This window comes from Monodelphis domestica, chromosome 1 (assembly GCF_027887165.1).
Source record: "Monodelphis domestica isolate mMonDom1 chromosome 1, mMonDom1.pri, whole genome shotgun sequence".
NCBI lineage: Eukaryota > Metazoa > Chordata > Mammalia > Didelphimorphia > Didelphidae > Monodelphis > Monodelphis domestica.
In genome coordinates this window covers 112,020,971-112,041,410 of record NC_077227.1, presented here as the reverse complement: position 1 = coordinate 112,041,410, position 20,440 = coordinate 112,020,971, and the positions used below count along the sequence as shown (strand labels likewise).

The 20,440-nt window shown below is 35.9% G+C and overlaps 2 protein-coding genes across 6 annotated transcripts in view; one reads left to right on the top strand and one right to left on the bottom strand.

The window, feature by feature from the left end:
• The window catches only part of LOC100022188 (glutathione S-transferase omega-1-like), a 193,371-nt gene that overhangs the window by 144,048 nt on the left and 28,883 nt on the right, over positions 1-20,440 (top strand). The window lies entirely within an intron of this gene.
• LOC100028437 (cilia- and flagella-associated protein 43) overlaps positions 1-20,440 on the bottom strand; it is a 161,116-nt gene that overhangs the window by 124,308 nt on the left and 16,368 nt on the right. For all 4 annotated transcript variants that reach the window (XM_007479064.2, XM_007479059.2, XM_007479056.3 and 1 more), the window contains exons 6-7: positions 9,363-9,519; positions 908-970 (exon numbers count right to left, since the gene is read on the bottom strand). In XM_007479064.2, coding sequence (XP_007479126.1) covers positions 908-970; positions 9,363-9,519 — 220 coding nt within the window. The remainder of the gene's footprint in view (positions 1-907; positions 971-9,362; positions 9,520-20,440) is intronic.

Below are 20,440 nucleotides of genomic sequence, written 5' to 3'. Positions count from 1 at the left end.
TTAGAAAATCTTTTTTATTGTATTTTTACTTATGTTGATAGTTATTTCTCACTTACATTTTAATGAGGTTAAGGCTCTACTGGGGAGTGTTATGAGCTTCATATTTGATACTCCTAGTGTAATGGATTGGGTTAGATAGCAGATAAGGTCCCTTCCAATTCAAATTCTGGGATTCTATGACTATGAAATGCTTTGGTTAAAAGGCAGCTAGATAGCACAGTGTATAAAGCACCAGCCTTAGAGATGGGAGGTCCTGGGTTAAAATCTGACCTTAGATACTTCCTAGCTGTGTGACCCTAGTTAAGTCATTTAACCCCAGTTGCTTAGCCCTTCCTGATCTTTTGCCTTGGAAGCAATTCCAAGACAGAAGGTAAGGATTAAAAAAAAAAGTAAAGAAATGCTTTGGTTAAGGTACATGGCTTGATCATGAAGAATCTTCTCAAATAAATAGAACCTTAGTTGATATAAAATTATGACTCAGGGTTTACAGAACATAAACTAAGTACCCAAATCCTAAAAGAGAAACTAATCAAGAAGAATAGAGAATTAGGTGAAACAAATCATGGAAGACTTCCTTCTCTAGAAGATATGAGCCCTGAGTTATATTTTTAAGAAAGTTTATGCAACCTTCTTAAGTAACTTAGCCCAGTATTTTTAACCATCTTTATTGCTCTTTTGTAGGTCTATCAAGAAGCCATAGAATTTAGAGAATTTTTTTTTCTAAAAAACCAGTTATTGAAGCAGGACATTTCATTTAGAGAAGGCCTTGAGCTATCTAAAGATATTTCCGCATTGCAGAAAATACATTTCTCATAAATAATTCTAACCAGACTCTTCAAATTAAAAGTTATTCTATGTATAGATTTGTCCTACATTGTTAATTAGCTTCATTTTTAAAAATGCATACCTTCTTTAATAAGGTTCTCAGCAGATGTCATCAAGGATGGAGGTGCCCAGGTAGCCCTAAATGCTTTAAGGGGGAAAAAAAAAGAATTCTAATGCATAGCATAGATATGTATTTTATATCTTAAAAAACAACAGAACTGTCTTTCTCGTCCATTGCTGCTCAGTGCCCACTTATATAGTCTTAAAGTTATCTGAAGTACTGAGAGATTAAATTATTTTCCCAAGATCACATAACCAGTATGTGTTAGGGGTCAGATTTGAACTTAGATCTTCTTAACTAGGAGGCTGGCTCTCTGTATGCCAAGATGTAGGCCTCGTTTCTGGCACAAAATAACTACCTAATAAATGCTTATTGAATGTAATTCAGCCACCCACCATAGAACCACAAGACTTTAGTAAGAAAGGCACATTGGAATGTTGAAAGTCACAAAAGCATTTACTATGTCCAGTATGGACTGATGCAAATGACAATGAAAGTTGGTTTTCTTTATTCTTTCTTTTTGTAAAAAACTCTCTCTTTTTGTCTTAGAATTGATTCTAGTAGGTATTGGTTCCAAGGTAGAAGAGCAGTAAGGGTTAGGCAATGGGGGTTAAGTGGCTTGGCCAGAATCACACAGCTGGTAAGTGTCTGAAGTCAGCTTTGAACCCAGGACCTCCCGTCTCTAGGTCTGCCTCTCTGTCCATTGAGCCATCTAGCCACCCAACAAGTTGGTTTTCCATGATAATAGGATATAAAAAGATGGAGAAAGAGGATTTCATGAAACTAAAATTACAAAAGCTGTTGGCTGTAAGTCACATAGCCCCCAAATGCAATATGATTGGGGTATTCTCTGTGAGCTCCTCTACTAAAGTACAGATGCCCAAAGATGGTCTGCTTTTCTCAAGCAAGCTGGGTAAACTAATCTACCAGGGACCACTCCAAACACCAACAAAGGCAACTTCACTACAGTCTGGGGATCACAGGTCCTGTCCAAAGTCAATGAGAGAGTTAGCCAGGAGGGAAGAAGCCAGCATATGTGCCTAGTGGTAGGTAGTTCATATTGGAGAGAAGAAGCTGATGAGTTAAAAGAAACTCTGAGTATATATAGGTGGGCTGCTCTCGGAAAGCAAATGAAAGAAATAAGAAAGTAGGGGCCGGGGGGGGGGGGGGGGGGGGAGGACAAATCAAGAAGAAAATATGGAATTTTTAAAAAGTTAACTAAAATGAATGCAAATATCAGACGTGAGAGGTCCATGAATACAGATAATTTGTATTTGTATTAAGGATGAGGTATAAAGAACCAGAGTGGTGATAGGTCAGACTATCCTGCCAACTACATCAATTGTAAGGGCCAGATCTGTTCTGCAATTATGATGCCAATTAGAGGACAGCAAACCATTGGAGAGAATACTGTGATACCAAAGGGTCCAGATATAGGGGAGGTATACCAATAAGCAGCTATAGAAAAGAGGATGAATCCTTTAGAAAGCTAGTTGCTTCAGCTAGGGGACTGTATTCTGCCTTTTTTTGTTTCTCTAGCATTTAACACAGTGCTGGTACATAGTCGGGGCATAATAAATGCTTATTGATGAATTTATTGAAAAAAATTCACATTAAAGATATGAACATTTACATGAAATATAAACTGAATTGTATACTACTATCAAAGGTGATCTGAATGATCTTAAGCAGTGGGCTAATGAGAGGGTTCATGGTAATAGTAGCTATAGGAGCTAGAAGAGAATTTCAGTCTAATCAGTTCAGCTCCTCATTTTTTAAAGTGAAGGAACTGAAGCCTGTGAAGATTAAGTGACTTGCCCAATGTCACAAAGGTCATAAATGTCAGAGGTAGGATTGGCCCTGGGGTTTGCAGACTCCATTCAGTACTATGCTTTGTACCAAACTACCTCTCTAAATGGTTGCAGTCATTCAAATTCTGTCAGCAAGTCAGTGTCTATAGAGGTGACATTCTGTCCTTGGGGTGGTGCAGAGTCTGTGATTACGTATAAGGTTATTGTCCCCCACAGCATCACATCAGGACATTAAAATAAGCATCCGCATTCACATAAATTTTCTTGCAGGGCTATTGGCAGAGGTTCACACTTAACGTATTCTCATATTGTGAATAATGTCTCTGACCTAGGGCTACTAAACTCCAAGTGATACTTTTTTCTTTCTTTGTTACATTAAAGTCCCCAGATAGCTCTCCCTCTCTCCCCTGCCCACACTACAGAAGACATCATTTGACAAAAAGATATATATATATATATATATATATATATATATGTAAAACTAGGTCTTGCTTCTTCCCATTTTTCAGTTCTTTCTCTGGAGATGGACATTCACAAGTCATTCTTCAAACAATACTTCTGTTGCTGTATATAATGTTCTTTTGGATCTGCTTCATAATTTCATGCAGGTCCATGTTTTTTTAAATTAACCTGCTTATAATTTTGTATGGAGCAGTAGTATTCTATCACAATTATATGTCGCAACTTGTTTAGCCACTCCCCAGTTGATGGACATCTGTTTAATTTCCAGTTCTTTGCCACCACAAAAATTGCTGCTATAAATATTTTAGATTATATAGGGTTTTTTTCCTTTTTTCCTCTTTACCCTTAATAATTTACCCTTAATAATTTTAGTAAACAAACTTAATACTGATATAGCTGGGTCAAATGCTATATACATAGTTTTATAAATTGTTGGGTATAATTCAAGATTACTTTCCAGAACTGTCAACTTAGTTAACAATTCCACCAAGAGTGTATTGGTGTCCCCCTTTTTTTCTCTCTTCTTGCCCCCTCTCTCTTCCACACAGAGAGAGGGATGGAGGGAGAGGGAGAGACAGGGAGAGAGGGAGGGAGAGAGAGAGAGAGAGAGAGAGAGAGAGAGAGAGAGAGAGAGAGAGAGAGAGAGAGAGAGAGAGAGAGAGGAGAGAGAGAGAGAGGAGAGAGAGAGAGAGGGAGGGAGGGAGAGAGAGAGAGAGAGAGAGAGAGAGAGAGAGAGAGAGAGAGAGAGAGAGAGAGAGAGAGAGAGAGAGAGAGAGAGAGAGAGAGAGAGAGAGATTTGGCTGTTTCAACAAGTCTTTTGAATTTCTGTTTTGGAAAACTTAGATGAATTGGCAATCATATTTCACCAAGAGTGTATTGGTGTCCCCCTTTTTTTTCACATTTTTCATTTTGTCCCTTTATCATTTTAACCAATCTGATGGATATGAGATGTTATCTCTGAGTTATTTTGATTTGCCTTTCTCTAATCAATAATGATTGAGAGCATTTTCCCACGTGGTTATAAATAGCTTTGATTTCTTCATTTAAAAACTGCTTGTTCATATCTTTTATTACTTATCAGTTGGAGAATGGTTCCTATTTATATAAATTTGACAAAGATCTCCCTATATTTTAGATATGATACTTTTTGAAGGACTTTAAATAATCTTTAAATAAATATCTGGGTTATCATGACATATGTGGGTCACCTCCCAAGAACATTCCCCTGAGAGAATGAATATATATTCAGGAGAGGGGATTGTTTACATATGACCGATAGTTAGCTGCTTTGGGATTTTTTTTTGGATTTTTGGATTTTTAATTGAGTTAAAAAGAACAAAGACAGATGGGTTCTAGGTGAAATGTAAAATGGTTATTTTGAGTACATTAAATTGAAAAGTTTCTGTACCATTAAAACAAATGTTGACAAGATTAGAAGGAAAGCAGAAAATTTGGGAAAAGAATTTTATAGACAGACTCTCAGAGAGAGGTCTTGTATCTAAAATAAAGAACTTTGTCAAATTTATAAGAATAAGAGCCATCTCTCTACTGATAAATGGGCAAAAGATGTGAAAAGGCAATTTTTGGCTAAAGAAATCAAAGCCATATACAGGTATATGAAAAAATGCTCTGAATCACTACTAGAGAAATGCAAACCAAAACAATTCTGAGATATCTCTCACCCATCACATTGGCTGAAATGACACAAGAGCAAAATGACAAATGCTGAAGGAGATGTGGGAAAATGGGACACTAATACAGTATTGGTGGAGCTATGAACTTATCCACCTATTTTGGAAAGCAATTTGGAATTATACCCAAGAGTTACAAAACTGTATATCCTTAGATCCAGCAATCTGTTTTTCAAGGAGATTAGTGAAAAAGGAAAAGAACCTACATGTTCCAAAATATTTATAGCAGCTCTCTTTGTGGCAAAGAACTGGAAACTGAGGGGATGCCCATCAACTGGGGAACGGCCAAACAAATTGTGTATGATTGTGATGGAATACTATTACATCATAAGAAACGATGAACAGGTTAATTTTTTAAAATTTGGAAAGAACTATACAGGATTAAAAAAAAAACAATATATGGCTATCCAGTGGGCAGTGGGTCCAGCAGTCAGTGATTCAAGAAAGGTCACTTTGACTTGGTCTATTTGAAACTTTGGGTAGTATAGGTCCATAAACAACCTGGTTTGGGCCAGAAATCTGAGAAGCTTAGTGAATTGACAAAAACTTCTCAGACAGGCTATTGTGGTTTCATCCAATTGGTTGTCTGAGAAGGGAGCAGACAGAAGGAGAGTTAGTAATTCTGTGGAACTTGGAGACTTAAGTGAAACCCCAGAGCATTTTTGCCTGGTGGCTGTGAATGTTACAGAAGAATGGTTCAGGAAGCCATTAATGGAGATAAGCAAGTCTGAAAACTCAATAAATATTTATGTAGTCTGTGTGCAGGTGAGCTGAACAGTTGGGTTGGGAAGACAAAGAGAGGTAGGTATAATGTTTAGAGTGAGAGACATGGGAGAGTGAATTATGAAGCTGACTAAATGGAGTGAAAGGACCTGAAGAAATCCATATAGTTACCACTGCCAGGACTGGCTATGGGTTGGAATAGTGTCTATTTGGTCCAGAGGTACACACACACACACACACTCTTTTTAAAAACCAGTTTCACATTTGTCAAGAGCTCTACAAGTCAGCTCAGAAAACTAAGTGTTCAACGATTCAGGCTATAGATATTCCTCATCTAGTTTGTAGAGTTTGCTATTTAAAACAAAATGTACCAGAATTCACTGACCATCAAATAAATATTCAATTACTCCCATGTGTAATGCTGCTGGATCTGTTTATATAATTTAAAATATATGAATGTATTAATGAGCTCACTGGTATGATTTTACCCCAGTCAGTTCAGATTGCAATTGCTCCATGCCTTTAATCTTGCATCATTATTGTTGGTATCTTTCCATCAGTCTTCCACTAAAAATCTACCCAAATTGCTGGTGACCTTCTTATTCCTTTTATATTCATGGAAAACAGAACAACACTTGAACCTATCCATCTGTTAATCCTTTACCCCTGCTATATAACTGGTTACCCAATTTCCAGACATTTTACCTTCTTAAATATGTCTTTTAAGGTGATTATTATTTACAAGTCATGGTTAGTCAGTCAGACAGTCAATAAGCATTTGTTAAGCATCTGATATATGCCAGGAACTGTGTTAAGGGCTCAGATCACAAGGAAAAGCACAATAAAGTTCCTATTCTCAATGAGTCTCACAGTCTAATGGAAGAGAAACCAGAAAAATAACTGTACAACATAGTAAGACTGCCTTAGCAGTTATCTCTACTTGTGTCTTACCATTACATTACTCTTTGGGCTATAAATCACTTATTAGACTTTTTTTCACTCCTTATGCTGTATGACCTTGCTGCAGCTCTGGTGCCCTCAACCATTCTCCTACCTCCTACTTATCTTTCATACCATTGTTCACTTTTTCCTTTCCTGTCCTGTCCTGTCCTGTCCTTCTCTTTCTTCCCTTCCTTTCTCTTCCCTTCCCTTCCCTTCCCTTCCCTTCCCTTCCCTTCCCTTCCCTTCCCTTCCCTTCCCTTCCCTTCCCTTCCCTTCCCTTCCTTTCCCTTCCCTTCCCTTCCCTTCCCTTCCCTTCCCTTCCCTTCCCTTCCCTTCCCTTCCCCTTCCCCTTCCCCTTCCCCTTCCCCTTCTCCTTCCCCTTCCCCTTCTCCTTCTCCTTCTCCTTCGTCTTCCTCTTCCTTTCCTTTCCTTTCCTCTGGTACAAGTATTGGTTCCAAGGCAGAAGAGCAGTAAGGACTATTGGAGTTAAGTGACTTTCCCAAGGTCACACAGCTAGGAAATATCTGAGTTTATTTTTTAATTTTCAGGTCTTCCTGACTCCAGGCCTGACTTTCTATCCACTGAGCTACCTACATGTCCCTTACTTTTTTTTTTTCCTACTGATATGACTGCAGTTTCTCAGATTCCTTTACTGATTCACTATCCATTTTCTATTTCCTACATGAAGGTTTCCCTCAAGGAGGACTAAGCTTTCTATCCTAGGCTATTTTCACTTTTCTCTGTGTATTCTCTTTTGATGATCTCATCAATGATCTTGGGGTTAACTCCCAAGCCTTTATCTCTTTATTTCTAACCTTAGAATTTCTCCTGAACTCCATTCTAGTATCACTGATTGACTTTTGGACATCTCTATCTGGATGTTCCCTAGGCATCTCTAATTCAATATATCTAAAACAATTGATTGTCTTCCCCCCACCCCCACCCCCAACCATACCTCCTCCTAACTTCTTTGTTTCTGCTGTCCATTTACCTAGGTGTACAACCTCGGAGTAACCCTTGACTCTTCTTCTCTCCCACCATGATATCAAATCAGTTCCTAAATCTTTTTTGTAAAACCCTTACTTATTATTATTATTTATTTTAGAATCGATTGGTAGAAGAGTGGTAAAGGCTAGGCATTGAGGGGTAACTGACTTGCCCAGGGTCATACAGCTAGGAAGTGTCTGAGGCCAGATTTGAAACCAGGACCTCCCATCTCTAGGCCTGGGATGGCCTCTCAGTCACCTAGCTGCCCCGGGCACCAAATCTTTTCAAGTGTACCTATGCAATCTTGCTGCTTATTCTGCCACTGTTCAAATTCAGGCTATAGACTTGCCTGAACTATTGCAGTAGCCTTCTAATTGGGGTTTCTGATTCCCATCTTTCCTCTCCTCCAATCTCTTTACACAACTGCTCAGTAGTTTTCCTATGGCACAAATCTGACCATATAGCTTCTATATTCAAAAATCTTTAATGGTATCTCTTGCCTTAAATACAAACTCTCAGCATCAATACTCCAGATTCAGCCCATCTTTCTAGACCTATGTGCTATTATTATCTTTTATATACTCTCTATTTCAACTGGTTTTCTAGTTATTCCCTGACCTTGCCTTGTATCTCTTGTCTAGACTTCATATAAAGAATAAACTTTTGCTTCCCTCTCCTGGAAACTTCAGCTCAGTTGTCATGTCCTAAGTAAGAGAAGCCTTCTCTGCTCTCCATCCCTACCCTAGTCAATGTTCTCTCATTCCTCGAATTACCTTGTTTGTATATATTGGTGTATATATTCACAATGGAATGCTTCTGGTGTGAGCTAAATAAAGGATGCTTATGAATGAATGGGAGTAATCTAGCTATATTTTTCAATATGTCTGTGACTTTATCATCTTATTAATAAGGATGCTCCTTCCAAAAAGTGAGATCACAACTTCTCTGTAGGTTCTCATTATATTCTTGTCTTTGTCCTTCCATAAACCCTCCATTCAATATGTCTTTCTCTAGGGATCGGTACCAGACTTCATCTATCCATATGTTACCTTTAGCTCCCAGTGTGACCAGTTCAACTTCTTTGAACACTATTTATTGTGCACAAATCATCACTGGAAATTTCCTGCAGCATACTTATATCCACTATGGTTTTCTCCATTATCTTTTGGATCACTCATAATATTCTTCAGAGTGTGGTATTCCAGGAATCATCAGAGCCACATAATATTTTAAAAATATTTGCATAACACAAAGGGCTATTTTGAATTGAAGGCAGTTGGATGTCAAATAGACTACTTCCATATGAAAGGGTCAAGAAAATTTGATGAAGATTAGTAGAGACTATATACTTGTCATTTGGTGTGGATTTCCTTTTCGCCATTTGTAGAGCAAACAGGAAAGAGAGTGAGTATGTATTGTAAAGGGGAAAGGGGCCAGAACTTTGTGTGATCCCTGGTCAAGGAGTGGTGAGAAAAGAACCGGCTGTGATGGAAGAACTCAGCCCTTGAGCTCTCTTTTCACCTTTTCCCTTGTTCCTTTTGGTGAGTATAATGGAGAGGGGGGAGGGCACCAGTTATGCAGGGATTTCTCTGTCCCTTCCCCTTCCCCATCAGTAGGGAATGATTTTCAGCAAAAGCATCTGGTCATAGGAGATAACTGCCTGCCCAGAGACTGAGACAGGAATTTAAGGACAAGATTTAACAAGAGATATGGTGTTGTTGTTATTGTTTTATCCTATTTTTAAAGTCAACAAGTCACATCAACAAGCACTTATTAAGCATCTAATATATGTCAGGCAGCTATTTAAAATCTGTTTTTCAAATGAATATAACTGAAAAAGTTTAGCAAAGCAGTACTTACCTTCTGGTGTCTCAGAAACCTGTGAGAGTATAGTGACAAGCAGACTTTCTCCATTAATCAATAGAATTTGACCTTCTTCACAGCAAACATAAATGTCATTTGTTGAGTTCCAACAGTGTGCAACAGGATGAAGCGGGGGTTGAAAAAAATCTTTAGGCTTCAATAAAACATCAAAAATCTTGTTTGTAAATACTGCTAAATATATTATGGGCTTACAAACATAGCTGTTCCTAGGAATTTTTTGCAGCTAGGAAATGAGGGAAAAGTTAAATAAAGTAGGGAACTCAACCTTGGTAGCAACTGTCATATTGTCCCATCTAGAGAGATTAAAGGCAACATATATGACAGGTGAGAGATGAAGCCCCTTGGCGTAGGAAATACACCCTGAAAAAAGGATACTATGATTAAGACTGAGTCCAAGCAAAAGAGAGAATATTAACTACCTGGAAGAGCTACATCTCTAGCCCCTGTCCAGGACTTCAATATCCCTCTAAATTTCAGTGTCCTGAGATACAAAACTCAGATTATCTCACCCTAATTATGATTCTCTTTTCAAACATACCTCAAAAATTCTCCCCACATACAATTTCCCCCCCAGACCTAATCTTTTCCCAATGTCACCAGCACCTCCCTTAACCTTCTCTACCTATCTTGCCTTACATTTTAAGAAATACAAGTGTCTTGCTTCCAGATATACTCAGAACCCCTTGTCTGCTCACTCAGTTCAAATATAGCTTTGAATCTAAGAAAACTCTTAGGCCAATGCCAACAATTTAAAATAAACATCTAATTATATCCTGTTTCTCTAGTTGCATGTAGCATAACTGCATGCCCCTGTGTGTTGTTGTGGGGAAAGAATCATACTAGATTCCCCACTGAAGTTATGTTAATGCTAAATGCAATGAAACAATTAATTGGTTGGTACTAGTGGCCTTTGGCTCTTGCAAGTTCATTAATGATTGTATCCTGCATTATTTTTAGTCAATGAAAACTTGTCAGAGGGATATGTTTATGCCCTTGGAAGTTAAGGAGAAACTTGGGTTTCTGAAGCGTTATCATTATGGCATGAGGTCAGAGATAATAACTATACATTGCCTTTAGTCCTATAGTAGTGTAAACCTTAAAATTTCTTAGACTTATGAATGTTGGAAATTTCCCCATTGGGAAATTTCATACTTGAAAAAAATTTCCTACTGATAGTAAGAACTCTATTGGAATATGAAACTCCTTGGCATGGGAGGATTGGACTACTTTAGGACAGAAACCTTTTGCTAAACAATGGAAAGGGTTTTGACCTATGCTTAAGCATAGAACAGGAAGTTCTTTAAGTCATGATTGATTTTAGAATTGATACAATAGAGATACTTGGAATGACAGAACCAGGTCTTGGAAACTACAATCTCCACCCTACTCAGAGTAACAGGATTTAGGAAGGGCTGCAGCAAAGATCAAGATTTAATTATTTGAGAATATGACCTTCAACAGACATGTGCAAAGGGGGCAGACCTCTGGGTGGTCCTGGGTTAAGCTAGAGCCACCATTGGCACAGGGGAGACATCGACAGTGATTGGTAGATGTGAGAACTGAGGGGAGGGAACTTAGATTTTTTTGCTTAAAGATAGTGGGGTCTGAGGACTGAGAGGTGGTGGATGCTCTGAAGGAGGTCTGAGAGGAGAGAGGTCCAGGAGGTTGATGCTCTGAAGGAGGTCGGAGAGGAGAGAGGTCCTGGAGGGAGAGCTCCTGGAGAGGTCTTGAAGGAGGCTGTGGAAGGAGAACTCAGGAGGAGTCAGGAGGAGGATTCTCTGGAAACATTTCTTGAAAGGAGGCTCTCTTGAAGGTGGAGCCTGAGGTTGGCATGAGAAGCCTTACCTAGAGAGATCTTGTGTGAGTGATAAAACCAACTGACTGATTTATCTCTTAGGACTGAGGTCTAGGCCTTATTGGCTTGAGGCCCTTCATTCTTATTCCTTTCTTACTTTCTCTCTTTTTCTATTGATTAATCAGTGTGTTATAAATTAAATTTCTCTATAAAACCCAGTTGACTTGGGCATATTCATAAATTGGGAATATATTCCCTGGTGACCATCTTATATTTATATAAAACCAAGACACAGTAGAAACATATTTCAGCAGTCATAATTGTTATATATTTCCCTTGCTCCCAAACATTTTAATTATCACATTTTATGGCTCCCACTCTCTTATCTACAACTATTTTACACTCAAAACTATTTTAAATCTAACAGTAGTCACACATCAGAGAGAGGCATTCTCCCTTTCTCTGTCGTAGGTAACGTTGTAGAATGGAAAACACGGTATGATCCTTGGAATTAGGAGATGTGAAGTCCAATTCTGTCTCTGCTACTAGGTAGAAGGATGATCTCGAACAAATATTTCCCTTCTCTAAGTCTCAGCCTCTGAATCTATAAAATTAGGTTGAAAACTATATGGTTCTCTCCAACTCTAACATTCTACAAGACTTATTGTGTTTCTCTATTTTAGATATAAAACTGCAGAATTCACTTGAGCTTTCATGAGATACTCCATCATTATTAAGAATTGTGCTAAGGATATCATGTGACCAGCAAGATGAATTATGTACTGTATGTAGAATAATTATAGCTGAAACCATAGAACCAAAAAAAAAAAGTAAGAAAGAAAAAAACCTTACAAACTATTATCAGAGAGAATTATCATTTTAGTAGCTCTCCCCCACTAGCTTCCATATTCTTGGAAATAGAAATCAGCCCACAGGCTAAGACCCATAATGGGATCCTCTCCTGCTATAGGAACTGGCTGGAATACCCTACCCCTTCCTTGACTTACACCCTAAATGACACATAGTTCTTAGTATATATTAAGTGCTTAATAAATGCTTTAAATCTACTCATTCAAAGAAGATACTGAGTCTACCCAGCCATATGAAGGGGAAGTTAGAGGAAAGTGCTCCTTTCTGCTTGAGGCAATCCCTAGGTCAGAAACATGCCCCACCCAAGACTATAAAGAGGGCAGGTATTGATACAGGCCAACCATAGAAGAGAAGGACAAGAACCCAGGGAGAAACTGGGTCAGAAATCCAAGGTGAGCGACTAAACTGGACCAGAAGAAAGAGGGACTAAAATGCAGGTAAGCTAAGAGAAATGCCATTCTCCGAGAATTTATTTTGGAACAGAACCAAAACCAGTGAAACATAAATTTCCCATTGTGAGAAACAGAGGGGTTGATGTTGTCCAGGTGTGGAGGTATACACAAATAAAAAGAGGAACATGTCAGAAAGTGAGGTATGGGAAATATATAGAAAAATAATTGAAACACAAAATTTCAACAATAAATTCAACTAAAATCCTATAATATAAACATGTAAATCAACAGAGTTTACTAAAATTTAAATGGAAAAGTACTAAAAATAGTAGAGTTTGCTTAACAAATATTAAGACAAAGGAAAGTGAACCTACTGAGATAAGACCTGGGATCCTTTTAAAACCTCAAAAAAAATAGAGTAAAAAGAAATTCCAGAATGATTCAAAGAGAAATAAAATCTATAAAAGGAAAAATTAGGAATAAACAATCAATTTATAGTTCTCAAAGAAGAAATAATTCTGCTGAGTAGGAAAAAAAAATGAATCCATTGCTAACCTGTCCATAAAAAGCTCTGTGGTGATAGAAAAGCTCAAGACACAAACTCAGTAAAATACACCATAAATAACTACAAATGAATTCTCAAAAAAAAAAATGCAAATTGGACTTGGGCCCAACAAGAATTCCTAAAAGAACTAAATAGGAATGGAAAAATGGGAAAAGAAATGAGAGTGATGCAAGAAAATTATGGAAGTCATAACAGTTTGGTTTAAAAAGGCACAAAAATATTAAGGAAAATAATACTTTAAAAAACAGAACTGACCTAATGGTAAAAGAAGTACAGAATTCGCTAAAGAAAAAGAACTTAAAAAACAGAGTGGGCCAAATTGGAAAAAAAATGTAAGCTCAGTGAAGAAAATAATTCCTTAAAAATGAAAAATGGGCAAATGAAAGTTAAATGACTTCATGAGATATCAAGAAACAATAAAAGGAATGGAAGAAATGGAAGAAAAAAATGAAATACCCATTGGAAAAACAACTGACCTGGAAAATAGATTGAGGAGAGATAATTCAAGAATTATTGGAATACCTGAAAGCCATAATAAAAAAAGAGCCTAGACAAGGAAAACTTCCCTGATATCTTAGGTCTGGAAAGTAAAATAGAAATTGAAAGAATCTGCCAATCATCTCCTGAAAGAGATCTCTAAAAGAAAATTCTCAGGAATACTATAGCCAAAATCCAGAGCTTTCAGTAAAGGAGAAAATATTATAAGCTGCCAGAAAGAAACCCTTCAGATATCATGGAGCCATACTCAGGTTCACACAAAGTTTAGCGGCTTCATGTTAAAGGAAAGGAGAACTTGGAATACAATAAGCCAGAAAGCCAACCAAGAATTACCTATCCAGCAAAACTGAATATAATCCTTCTGGGGAGAATGGTATGGATATTTCATGAGTTTCAAGCACACCTCAGGGAAATAATCAGAACTGAATAGAAAATTTGACTTTCAAACATGAGACTCAAGCAAAGCATAAAAACATAAATATGAAAGAGAAATCACAAGGAAATTAGTAAGGTTAAACTTTTTACATAGATATGTATAATCAGTTGGATATAGAAATCTTATCTTAACCAATTGGGAAGTAGAAGGAGAAAGGGGATAAGATAAGGAGGAGATGATAAAAGGAAAGGCAGATTAAGGAAGGAATTTTCAGAAGCAAAACAGACTTTTAAGGAGAGAAAAGCTAAAAAGAGAGCCAGAGGGATAAATAGAAGAAAATAGGTTGGAAGGAAAAGCAGAGTTAGTAGTAGTAACTGTGAATGTGAATGGAATGAATTCCCATAAATCAGAAGCACATAGCAGATAAGATTAGAAACAAGAATACAAAAACATGTTTACAACAGAAACACAAGAAACAGAGTCACATATAGAGTAAAGAATAAAGGGGTAGTCAGTGGAATCCTGCATCGGCTATGGGAGAGGTGGTGGGAAGGGGGGGGGGGAGGAAAAGAAAATGATCTTTGTTTCCAATGAATAATGTTTGGAAATGACCAAATAAAATAATGTTTAAAGTGAAAAAAAAAAGAATAAAGGGGTAGAACAAAATCTATTACACTTCAGCTGAAATAAAAAAGGCAGCCAGTGGCAATCATCTCAGACAAAGCAAAAGCAAAACAAGATCTAATTAAGAGATAAGTAGGGAAACCACATTTTGCTAAGAAATGCCAAAGGCAATGAAGTAATATCAGTACTAAACATAAATGTACCAAAAGGCATAGTGCTGAAATCTTAAAGAAAACGTTAAGTAAGTTGTAAGAGGAAACTTTCCCTCCTAGAACTGGATAAATCTTACTAGAAATTAATAAATAGGAAAGAAATTAAGGAGAAAAGTAGGATTTTCAAAAAGTTAAATATGATAGACCTCTGGAGAAAGCTGAATGAGAATAGAAAGGAATATACCTTTTTCTCAACTATATATGGCATCGTCACAAAAATTGGCCATGTATTGAGGCATTAAAAACTTCACAAATAAATGCAGAAAAGCAGAAATGGTAAATGTGTCCTTTTCAGACCATAATTCAATAAAAATTACATCCAATAAAGGACCTTGGAAGGATAGATTAAAAATCAATTGGAAACTAAATAATCTACTCCCAAAGAATGAATGGATCAGGGCACCAAAAAAAGACAATTTCATTATGGACAACAACATTGAGACTCTATACAAAAATTTGTGTGATGTAGCCAAAGCAGAAGTAAGGGGAAAGTATATGTCTCTAAATGCTTATGTCAATAAAAAAGAGAAACAGAAGATCAATGAGTATGGCATTCAAATTAAAAAATGGAAAAATAACAAATGAAAAATCCCAAGTATTTGGAATTATCCCCAGAGGGCTATAAAACTGTGTATATCCCTAGACCCAGCCTAAATCAAAGAGAACAGGGAAAAAGGGAAAGAACCCATATTTTCCAAAACATTTATAGCTGTGCTCTTTGTAAAAACTAGAAAAAAAAAAGAACTAGAAATTTGGGGGATTTCCATCAACTTGTGAATCACTAAACAAATTGTGATATATCATGATAAAGGAATACCGTTACTCCATAACAATGATCAGGTTAATTTTTTTTTTAACTTGGAAAGAACTATATAAAATAATGAAGACTAAAACTAGTAGAACTAAGGGAACATTTTATATAGCTACAGATTTAATATTTGAATTATAACTTGTGAATGTTCACCTCCAGAGAATGAACTGAGAAATGGATATATAAAAGACAATCTATATATTTTGTCAAATGATGCCTTCTCTGATGTGGGGAGGGAAGGAAATGGTTAAATATAAAAAAAAATGCCCAGGAAACACCAAAACAGTAATCCAAGAAATCAAAGGAGAGATTAATGAAATTGAATGTTAAAAAAACAAAGAATCAAACTAATAAATAAACTAAGGACCTGGTCTTGGGTGATGGAGGGAGAGGGAAACTATATAAAACATTGGTTATTAAAAAAAAAGAAAAAAACAAATTAACAGTATTGAAAATGAAAAGGATGCATGCACTATCAGTGAAGATGAAATTAAAGCAATTATGTTTTATGGTATTTATGGTAATTATGCTGATGGTAGAACTATGAATTAATCCAGCAATTCTAGAAAACAATTTGGAGTTATACCAAGAAAGCAGCTAAAATGTCCATGCTCTTAACTACAAAATCTTACTACTTGGCAAATGCTCCAAGGAAGTCAAAGATAGAAAATAAAAGGAATTCCATATATGCCAAATTTTACAGTAATAAAGAATTACAATACAAACTATAATATATGCCAATAAATTTGATAGTCCAAGTGAAATGGTTAGAAAGAAATTGAACAAGTTATATTTTTGATACCCAAACAAGGAAGAGAAAAAAAACAGAAAAAAACTGTAAAACAATTTCCCCAATGAACATTGATGCAAAAATACGAAATAAAATACTGGTAACATGCCACAAAGATCATGCACTATGACCAGGTTGGATTTATACCAAGAATGCAGAGCTGGTTCAATATTAGGAAAACCATAATCATAATTAACCATATCAATAAAAAAATCATGATTATCTCAGTAGAGGTAGAAAAACTTTTGACAAAATACAACATTTATTCTTATTTTTTAAAACATTAGAAACTTCTTAAAAGGATAGTATCAAATGAGGATAAACTAGAAGTCTTCCCAATAAGATCAGGGATGACGCAAGGATGTTCATTACTGTTTTAGTCCTGTTTTACCAAATGCAAACTATAGCAATAAGACAATAAATTAAAGAATGAGAAATAATTGACAATGAAGAAACAAACTATCTTTAATGGTATACTTGGAGAATCCTAGAAAATTAACTAAAAAAGTTGGTTGAATCAATGAACACCTTTAGCAAGGTAGCAAGATATTAAAAAATCCCACATAAATTATCAGCACTTCTAAATATTACCAATAAAAACAAGCCAAAAAAGTTAGAAAAAGAAATTTCATTTAAAATAACTGTAGACAACATAAAATAGTTGTTTTTGGTGGACTGAGTCAATAATAATAAAAATGACAAAAATCTATGTAAACTAATTTATCGTTGTTATTCATTCATGTCTAACTTTGTGATTCAATGGGCTATACTGTCCATGGGGTTTTCTTAGCAAAAATACTGGAGTCAGTTGCCATTTCCTTTTCCACTGAATTAAGGCAAATAGGTTAAGTGACTTGCCCAGGTCACACAGCTAATAAGAGTCTAAAATCATATTTGAACTCCAGGCTCAATACTCTGAGCAACCTAACTGCTTCCTAAATTAACTTGTCAATCACATTGTCAAATAATTATTTTGCAGAGCTAGGAAAAAAAAGGGTCAAGACTATCAAAATAGTGGGGAAAATGTGAATAAAGGCAACCTAACAGTGATTTTACATTATACTGCAAAGTAGTAATCATCAAAACAATCTGATTCTAGCTGAGAAATAGAATGGTGGATCAATGGAATAGATGGTAGTAATAAATAATCACATTAATTTTGAATTTGATAAATCCAAAGATCCAAGCTGTGGGGCTTGAACTATCTGACAAAAATTGATGGAAAAGAGTTTGGTGGAAACTAGACATGGATCAATATCTCTCAACACCTACAAAGATGAGTATAAAATGGGTACATAATTTAGGTAATGAGGATGATATAAGCAAATGAGAGGAACATGGAATCTTTTATCTGTGAGATCTATGAATAAGGGAAGGATTTATGGTCAAATAAGAGATAGAGGGGATATTGATTATATTATATTAAAAAGTTTTGCCCAAACACAATAAATGCAGCCAAGACAAGGAGAAAAGCAGGAAACTGAGAAACAAAGTTTACAGCAAGTTTCTCTGATAAAAAAATCATTTTTCAAATATATAGGGAACTGAGTCAACTAAAAAAAGGTATTAACTACCCTGTGTAATTAGAATCTGTTACCATAAAAACTATGATCCCCAGAAAAACTACGATTGCCAGAATCCCACTCACTTCCTGTTGTTACATGCTGACATAGACAAGATATAAATTGGGTGGAGGTCTGTCTGTCTTTTTTTTCTTCCTGTTGCAGCTTTGGTGGAGCCAGGATTTTTGAGCAGGTAGAAAACTTAGTCATGTGGTTCTATTTTGTCAGATAATAAACTTTATAAACATAATACTTGAAGTATTGGATATTAATTTAAACCCCAATTAGTGAATGGTCAAAGGATATGAACTAGCAGTTTTGAGAAGAAATCAAATAGTCCTATGAAGAAATGCTCTATGTAATGCTGTTGTTCAATCATTCAGTTGTGTCTGATTCTACCTGACTTCATGAATTTTTGTCCATGTGGTTTTCTTGGCAAAGAAACTGGAGTGTTTTGCCATTTCCTTTTTCAGTGTATCCCTATTTACAGATGAGGAATGGAGGCAAATAGAAATTAGGTAACTTGCCCAGGGTGACACAGTAAGCCAATGTCTGAGATCAGATTTGAACTCAAATCTTCCTGACTGCTACTCTATCTTTTGTGCCACCTACTTGCCCCTCATTATTGATTAGAGAAATGAAAATTAAAAGCTAGGAGGTATCACCTCATACCTGTTGGATTGGCCAACATAACAGAAAAGAAAACTGTCAAATGCTAGAGGAGATGTAGAATAATTGGGACAGTGATGCACTGTTGGTGGACTTGTGAACTGGCCCAACCATTCTGGAGAGCAATTTAGAACTATGCCCAAAGGGGATAAGTTTTTACTGACCCAGGAATTCCAATACTAGGTTGGTATCCCAAAGAGATCAAAGAAAGAGGTAAAGGACCTACATGTTCAAGGATATTTATAGCAGCTCTTTTTGCAATAAAAAATGGAAAGCATAATAGATGCCTGTTAACTAAGAAATACTAAACAAATTGTAGTGTGTTAATATAGTTGAATATTAACATGATGTAAAAAATAGTCATGGTAAATATGGAGAAGCATATAAAGACAAATGAACTGATACAATGTGAATAAGAAAAACTAGGAAATATGCATATAATATACTATTGCCATGTAAATCAAAAATAAAACAACAAAACAATCAAAACTGAATATTACAAAATTACAAGGAACAATCTTGGCACAGAAGAAGAGATATGAGAAAATAATTCCATTGGAGTAGAGAAGAATGGGCTTGGAATATTACATATAGTAGCATACTTTTCTTATAATGCTGGTTAGATTTATAAAACCATTTTTTTCTCTTTTTCCTCCTTTTGTGAGGGATGAGTCTCCAAGAGGTGAGAGAGATATGTTGGGATTGTAGGCAAAATATATGAGATGCCAGAAGAAGGACAGAAATTGCTTACCAAGGGGCATACTTCAGGATCACAGGAGACTTCTCAAGAAGAAGAAAAGATGATGTGAGACTGGAATCCACTGTATTCACAATTAAGAAGCATAGGCTTTTTATTGCAGTTCTTTTTTGTAGTAGCAAAGAATTGGAATTTGAGGGGTTGTCCATCAATTGGAGAAAGGTTGAGCAAGTTGTGGTATTTGATTTTAATGGGATATTATTGTGCTATAAGAAAGATAGGCAGGATAATTTTGGAGAAACCTGGGGAAAATTACATGAACTGATGAAAAGTGAAGTGAGCTGGACTAGAAAAACATTGTACATAGTGACAGAAATGTTTTTTAATTAACAACTGTGAATGATCAGTGATTCTCGCAGCCCAGTGATCCAACACAATCCCAGATTCTCTCACTAAAAAATGGCATATGACTTCAGAGAAAGAACTGATGATGATGGAGTCTAAATGCACACAAAAATTGCCATATTTCACTTTTTCCTTTTTTGTTTAATATATCTTCCACAAAATGACTGATATGGAAAAAATGTTTTACTTGATTGCGCATGTAAAATCTATTCCCCAAATGCATCTCAGGAAGAGGGGAGGTATGGAAGAGAGAGAATGTAAGAAGGGGGCAGAGAATTTGGAACTCAAAAGTTTTTTAAATGTTTAAAAATTTGTTTTTACAATTAGTTGGGGGAAAAATAAATAATTTTTATAAAAAAAGAAGCACTGGCCAAAAACTCAGGAAAATATATATTTTATAAAGGTAAAAAATATGGTTATTTTTGAAGACCTAAGAAAAAGAGATATATTTTAAAGTAATATTTTATAGCAGTTAAGCCTCCACTCCCAAAAGATAAATGTTTAAAATAAGTTGAACTAGTTATTAAGGTATTTTTAAAAATCCAAAATTACATTAGCATTATGCATAAATAAAATTTCTTTGATAAAGCTTCAGGCCCAATGAATTATACTCTCAATGAAACATCAACTACTAAAGAAAATTAAAGATCTGTTTTTTTCTATTCTTAAGCCACAGAATATACTTCTAAAACCCAAACCAGTAAATAATGACTGATATTTATATGGTGTTTTATGGCTTTCAAAGCACACTGATAACCATTATTTAATTTATGCCTCAGAAAAGACCC